The 6,817-nt window shown below is 43.8% G+C and overlaps 1 protein-coding gene across 1 annotated transcript; it reads left to right on the top strand.

The window, feature by feature from the left end:
* Window positions 1-1,679: 1,679 nt before the first annotated feature.
* On the top strand, window positions 1,680-6,597 carry LOC147611803 (aluminum-activated malate transporter 9-like). Its single transcript, XM_086784205.1, has 6 exons — window positions 1,680-2,803; window positions 2,935-3,075; window positions 3,164-3,433; window positions 3,895-4,031; window positions 4,126-4,272; window positions 5,077-6,597. Exons 1-6 carry the CDS (start codon window positions 2,500-2,502, stop codon window positions 5,749-5,751), a joined length of 1,674 nt encoding a protein of 557 aa, XP_086640331.1. The 5' UTR covers window positions 1,680-2,499; the 3' UTR covers window positions 5,752-6,597.
* Window positions 6,598-6,817: the final 220 nt, after the last annotated feature.

Below are 6,817 nucleotides of genomic sequence, written 5' to 3'. Positions count from 1 at the left end.
TTGCACATTCACAAACATTGAGAAGGTCCTTCACATATGCGATAGGAATTCCCTGCCTTTTAATGTCCGCACACCATGTGGACTTAATATTTTGAAGAGTATCATTTATCCCTAGATGACATGTTTCATGTCCCATTGTGCGACATTCTTGCACAATGCTTTCCCACTCCTCTATGTAGGAGATCTTCAATTTTGGCGGTGAACTTAAGCAAAGATAATAATAAGAACCATCTTCATTTTGCTCTAGGCGGCACAAGTTGTCTTTCATTTTTCTCCATCTCTTTAAATCAAGCATTCCTCTAGTGTCACACAACTTCAAAGCCTCCAAGGTTATTGAGCTGCTTTTTTGGATCCACACCTTCATCAAGTCATAACTTTGTTGATCGAAAGAATAGAATGTGGGAGAAACATACTGATGTGGATTAAGTAGAGAGAAGATTCTTTGTTTGCTTAGCTTTTCTAAGCTCGTAATGGTGACTTGAGATTGATCTTCATCCCGTGTAGGGTCACTTGTTTCATAGGAGCTTGAGTCATCACTTTCATGGTCGCTTGTTTCATAGGTGCTCAAACCATCATCTAAATCCACCTCTGACCACCCAAAGTGACTTATGTAGTCGTCAAGGCACTCCATCCCTTCTATTTAAAAAAACATCAAACAAGATGAACATTACTAGAGGTGTTATGAGAAAGCAAGGCAAGAACATAAATACAAAAGACCTTTCCAAAATGTAGCTAAGAAGAAATCTACCTATATGATAAATAAGGAACCTAATAGGAGTACGAGAATATTGAAGAAGTATGGAATCCCAGATTACTAAGTGTTTACCCCGAGTTTACTTTAAAGCCACGTAACTCCTAGTTCACTCTTAGATCACCCTTAGTTTACTTAATATGCAATTATTTCCAGAAATCACTTAGTTCACTCTTAGTAGTTTACCCTAATTTCACTTTATCTCCTAGTTTACCCGTAGTTTAGTCACGTGATTTACGCTAAGTTTACTATAATACTTATCATGGGACCGAGTACATACCTTAGTGTCTCTTGATTGTGTGAAACATATGCATGTCCCAAACCTTTTATAAAGATCCTATGCTAGTTACAAACTTTAAGGCTCCTCTGAAAAATCTCCTCTCAAATTATTCTCTTGCAATCTTCCTAAAAGTTCGTGCAATCCCTAGTTCACTTTTTTGTCGGATAAAGTTCAACGTAGTTCACCCTTAGTTCACTGTATCCCTAGTTCACCCTGAGTTCACTCCTAGTTCACTTCAAATCCGACGGTGCCGATCGCGACGCCTCTTTCTAGACATAGATCCTTGCTGACACATGGTGTGTCACATAGTCCTCCTGAGGGCAGCAAGCCCATATGCGCTTAGCTTGTCACCAATATGCCCCCCTATGTTCTTCACGAGACTCTTATGCGAGGCACTAGAAAAAGTTTAACTTTTTATGTTTAAGGCGCCAACACGTGTCCTGCTTAGCCAAGTTCGAGCCCGAGGGCAAAGGGTACGTGCTGATACTGTGCAGTCCACGAGAAAAAGCGTGCTTGTGCACGCTGCATCGCGTGGAGGCATCCCCCCTCTCTCTCCACATACGAAAGCGGTTACGCCAAATTTCTCAGGTTTTGCTACTACCTTATGTAGACTCAAGTAGTACATTATATAATATTGAGAGAGAGAGAGAGGGGTGAAAGCAACAACCTGTCTCACGGTTTGTTGCGTTCTACGGGATCCGTGGACCGTCAGCCCTTTGCATGCCGAGACACCACCAGCTTTTGTGCCCTTGCCGTGGTACTAGTTATACGGTATCCCCACTGAGAGGCTCCACAGAGAGAGTGGGCTCCAGAGAGAGAGAGAGAGAACTGAAAAGACAGAAAGAAAGCACGCAGAGAACTGAAGTGTTGGAATTTGGCATATCCCCATATACTGCTCTCAACAAGGCAGCTGCATGTATCGGTGCCACCTTATTTTCTCAGAAGACGCAAGCGCATGATTCAAGTTTTAAATAAACGGAGAGACGGAAAAAAAAAAAGGAGGCTTTCTATCAGTATGAAGAGAGGGCAAAAACTATGGCTTCAAGCAGTGACAGAACTAGTGTGTAGCTCTATAGGTCCTTCGATCAGCGAGCAGTCAAGTAGAGCAGCAGCAGCAGAACAGGATATACAATATGTGTGTGTGCGTGTGCGTGTGTGTCTAATGGTATTCGCATCGCCAGAGTGATCGCCAATGCTAATTGTAGGCCGATGATCAGAGAAACAAGTAGGTGCACATAGCATGTAACCGCACCACGCCTTTTTCATTGTTGTAGAGTACAACTATACCAGAATATATGTTTTGCTTTTGGATTAAAGCAAACAAAGAAGTAGAACCAACCTTAAATGTATGCTTTGGTTGGTTAAAGCAAACCGGGAATAAGAAAAGCATGCTACAGACTGGGAACAAGAAACAGTTGAGAGTGGCTTTCCAAAGCTGATCGCGTGCACTCTAAGAAAGCCAGGTTTAATGGCTTCCAGCTACGACCAGCTAAGCGCCCCTCTTCTGGAGCCCTACTACTGCACAGGCTTCAAAAGCCAGCCCTCCTGCTGCTGCTGGAGCATCTCTATGAGTGCGGCCGTGTCGCCCTTCTGCAGGGGAGTATGGAATGCCGCCATGAAAGACACCGCCAAGACCATACACGCCTTGAAGATGGGCTTGGCTTTGGTCCTCGCCTTCATGCTGGTGCTCCTGAAAGCTCCCTACGAGCAGCTGGGCGGCCATGCCATCTGGGCCATCATGACGGTGGTGGTGGTCTTCGAGTTCACCATAGGTTGGCTACATAATCCCTTTGCAAGAATCACTGATATATATCTTGTGATTAGGACAATTATCATTGATCAAACTCAACGCATTTTCGCAATTATCCTTGGTGACGAGGATTAAAATCAATGCATTTCGCAGGAGCCACCCTCAGCAAGGGATTGAATCGAGGAGCCGGAACCCTCTTAGCTGGGCTTCTCGCCATCGCCGTGGGCCAATTAGCCGGCATGAGCGGAGGGGTAGGTCACCCAATTATGATCGGTTTAAGTGTGTTTATCATAGGTAAGCCAATTGATTGTTCAAATGTTAAACCCATTAACAATCTTAAGAAGTGATTAGGGTCAATTTAATGATACTAATTTTGTCTCAGGTGGAATTGTGACCTTTGCAAAGCTTTGGCCGACCTTTAAGTCTTATGAATTCGGCTTCCGGACGTTCCTCATCACGTTCAGCCTGATCATGGTGGCGGAGTACAGAGGGGGGGACCCTTTAAACACAGCTGTGAACCGTTTTCTGGTGATTCTCTTGGGGGCATCCATTGGCATTGTCGTGAACGTTTTTGTACTGCCATCCTGGGCCGGGGAGGATCTTCATCAATGCATTGTAAAGAACTTCTACAGTGTTGCAGATTCGCTTGAAGGTAAATAGATAATTCGGTCAGGTAGGAAAAGCATTAAATGATTTGATTGGCCCCAAAATGGAAAAAGTATTAATTAATTTAACTATCCATCCTCTCTACGACCTGTAAAATTTTTTTTAATAAGACAAAATTTACCTGAAGCTTTGTGACTCGTGACTCGTGTGAGAAAGGTTTTTCACCTATAAATGAATGTGTTTGTTTCGAGCCATGTTTCTCTTGTTGGGAAGGTACATAACATCAGCTCAACGAGCATGCTATCTGTCATGTAGTCGCTAGGCATCGAATTCGGGTCCCATCATGGAACCCGACCATTTAACCAGCTGAACTACACGCCCTTCGGCATGCGTGCTATCCGGGTCCTATCATGGAACCAGACCATTTTACGAGTTGAACTGCACGCCCGTCGGCATGTGTATCTGTTTCTTAAGGTTTGATTGAAACTGCCTTAATGCTTTTTACAGTTTGTGTGAATGAGTACCTCAGAGGCACCACTCTTGAAAGGGTCCCCTCCAAGATCTTCATGGGTCTAGCTACAGATGACCCTGTCTACAAGGGTTACCGATCTGCCCTAATATCTGCCAGCAAAGAAGAGTCTCTGGTAACTCACTTCTTCTGCAATTCTCTGCTCATCCATCATGTATGTATATCCCTAACAATCTAACAAAGGAATTATTGTCCCGGTGACGATGCAGGCAGGCTTTGCCAGTTGGGAGCCCCCCCATGGGCGGTTTACGATAATCAAGTACCCATGGCACCTGTATGTGAAAGTTGGTGCAGTGTTGCGGCATTGTGCATATTCGGTGGTGGCCTTGCATGGCTGCTTGCGGTCAGCTATACAAGTAAGCCAGCATAATTGTGAGTTTCTCGTTGGGCTCCCTCGCTCGCAACGATACCATGCATCATCCTTTGGCATTGTCTCCATCTACAGTAGAACTTTGCACTCTTATCTCTGTATGCATACACTTCAAAAACATTTTTTTGTATTTAACTCAGTAATGATATTTCCCATCTGTGTTTTTTCCTACCTTTCATTTCATGATCCCTCCCAAGGCCAGGATTTACGGATCTTTAGTCACAATGAAATAGAGTGCAATTTTCATCATTTGGATGCATAGTACTAAGGAGAGTTCTTCCTCTGTTATGAATTTTGCACATAAATTAAGATTGCAAATACATAGAAACAAAACAGCTTTCATCCTAGCACCATTGTGTCTAAACCAGAGCTTTCGGCATATGCTCACTTAGTTATGGATGTACCGATGATGCCTCCCATGGCCAGGATCCATGTATATTTTTTGAGTGCATTTTATCAATACAGCAATGGTGAAGGAGAGTGCAAGAGGAAGAGCAAGGATAAATCACCCTTGTTTTCTCCCAAGCTAGGGATAAAAGACAGTCCCAGAGGAGGAGGGCAAGGAGCGCATGTGTTAGCTTTAGCTTAGGGCCTAGATTACCTTTGCCCTAATTTTCATAATGCAGTGACCATCTTCCACTAGCACCATGAAAGAGCCTCGAATGGTGAGCTGACTTGGGTGTGTACACGTGTGTGTGAAAAAAGAGAAGCTTTACATCCACATTCAGATTTTTTTCCCCCAATTCTCACAGATAGTGTTTCCACTGATCGTCTTCTGTTTTGGCAACAGGCACCTATAGAGGTACGCAAGCTTTTTGAAAATGAACTTCGTGAACTCAGCATTGAAGGCGCCCTTGTCTTGAGGAAATTAGGAAGGCAAGTGGAAGATATGCACAAAGGAGATCCTGCAACAATTTTGCATGGTGTACGACATGCGGTTGATCGATTGCAGCAGAGTCTGTACTTACACTCCTATCTGCTTGTCCGGCAAGAAACAGGAATTCTAGAAGAGTGTGTGGAAGACATTGCTGTCAGCGTGATCCCAGAGATCACAAGGCCAGACAATGATGAGAAGTGTGGCAATCTCACTCAAGCTCAGTCAACTAACAAGCTGGGGATTGTTTATCCACATGAGGAGTCCACTGATTCCCTAAGAAGATTTGTCAAGAAGCTGCACTCTTGGCCTTCAAGACCAATGGATGATTTCGATTTCGCAAAGGAATCAATCTTCGAGCAGAGAGTGAGGGTATTGGAGAGCGCAAGTGCTCTTTCTTTGGGAACATTTGCAACATTGTTGATGGAGATTGCACTGAGGCTTGACTATGTGGTGGAGGCAGTCGAGGAATTGGGTGAACTTGCAGATTTTGCTGTTGTGAAGAATAATATGGACACAGATGATATCAAAGTTCAAATAAATGGCTATCATCCCCAGGTAACTATGGAAGGAGGCCTGCAAACATGTTAGTCTTAGGATTTGTTAGTGATTCTAACTTGGTTGGGAAGAACATAAGGAATGTATCTAGGTGATATTTTATGAAGGTGGATCATGCACCCTCTCTCTCTCTCTCTCTCTCTATCCAGTGAGCAGCTGTAGCACATAATGTATGTTCCACAATCAAGACAGATTTAGATCTTGGCAACTAATCGCTTGACAAGATACAAGCACAAGATGGATGATGTTTAGGAGTTGATTTACAACAGGTTCAACGGGTATTTAAATGGCATCCATACGTGATTCTTACAGCCAGCAGCAGTCAAAGCCAATGAAAGCCTTCATTCATTCAAAAGTGTGGATGAAGGCATGGCTTTTCGGTGTACCTCATCCCGAAGAAGAACATCGACCATACCAATGAAGTGCACAGCTGAGAGTCTCCGCGCAATGCTTGCATTCCCTGGCGGATTCTGAAGTCTAGTAGAAGGGTGCAATACTTCACACCAGTAGAAGGGTGCAATACTTCACACCAGTAGAAGAACCACACCGAGCTTTTTAATAGACCAGTAGGGCCTTGTTGCAGGCTTTCAAGGTACTCGCTGCACATAGCCCATATACCATGGGGCCTGAATGAGCTGGAAGACGCATGCTTTGTTTATTCTGCCTCATTACAGCATCATTTTTTCAAGACATGTTTTTAACTGCCATTCCAGCAGAGAAATCTTTGTTCAGTAAACATCCCCTGAAAATGAACCGTCGGAGTGGGTAGGGCAATTAGAAGGCATGAGTTCATCAACCGCAGCCCCTCCATGTAAAGTGTTAAGGTGGTTAGGGTTTTCAGCCCCAATTAGAAGGTATGGCTTGTCCCTGATTTATTATTACTCTCACATCTCTCTCTCTCTCGACCTTGAGAATTGATTTTCTCTACCAAAAGTTGTCACTACCCTCTAGAAAAGCCCTCCTATACCTACCTATGACTAAAAACAAAGTTTTTAAATCTCGTTATTCACATCTCGAGCTCCATATAATCTCTCTCCGAAGAGCCGGAAGAACCCTCAGTTCTGGAATAGGACCTAAAACACCCATGTATCCGCCGTCT

This window comes from Cibotium barometz, chromosome 46, assembly GCF_041138505.1.
Source record: "Cibotium barometz isolate CiBa-2024 chromosome 46, ASM4113850v1, whole genome shotgun sequence".
Lineage (NCBI taxonomy): Eukaryota > Viridiplantae > Streptophyta > Polypodiopsida > Cyatheales > Cibotiaceae > Cibotium > Cibotium barometz.
The sequence above is the reverse complement of the archived record's forward strand: the minus strand, read 5'-3'. Positions and strand labels throughout refer to the sequence as shown.

Bases quoted from the DNA above. Each gene is read 5' to 3' on its own strand.
- LOC147611803 (XM_086784205.1), top strand. From the start codon at position 2,500: ATGGCTTCCAGCTACGACCAGCTAAGCGCCCCTCTTCTGGAGCCCTAC. The intron at 2,804-2,934 runs GTTGGCTACATA...TGCATTTCGCAG, and splicing joins GGTCTTCGAGTTCACCATAG to GAGCCACCCTCAGCAAGGGA. The intron at 3,076-3,163 runs GTAAGCCAATTG...ATTTTGTCTCAG, and splicing joins TTTAAGTGTGTTTATCATAG to GTGGAATTGTGACCTTTGCA.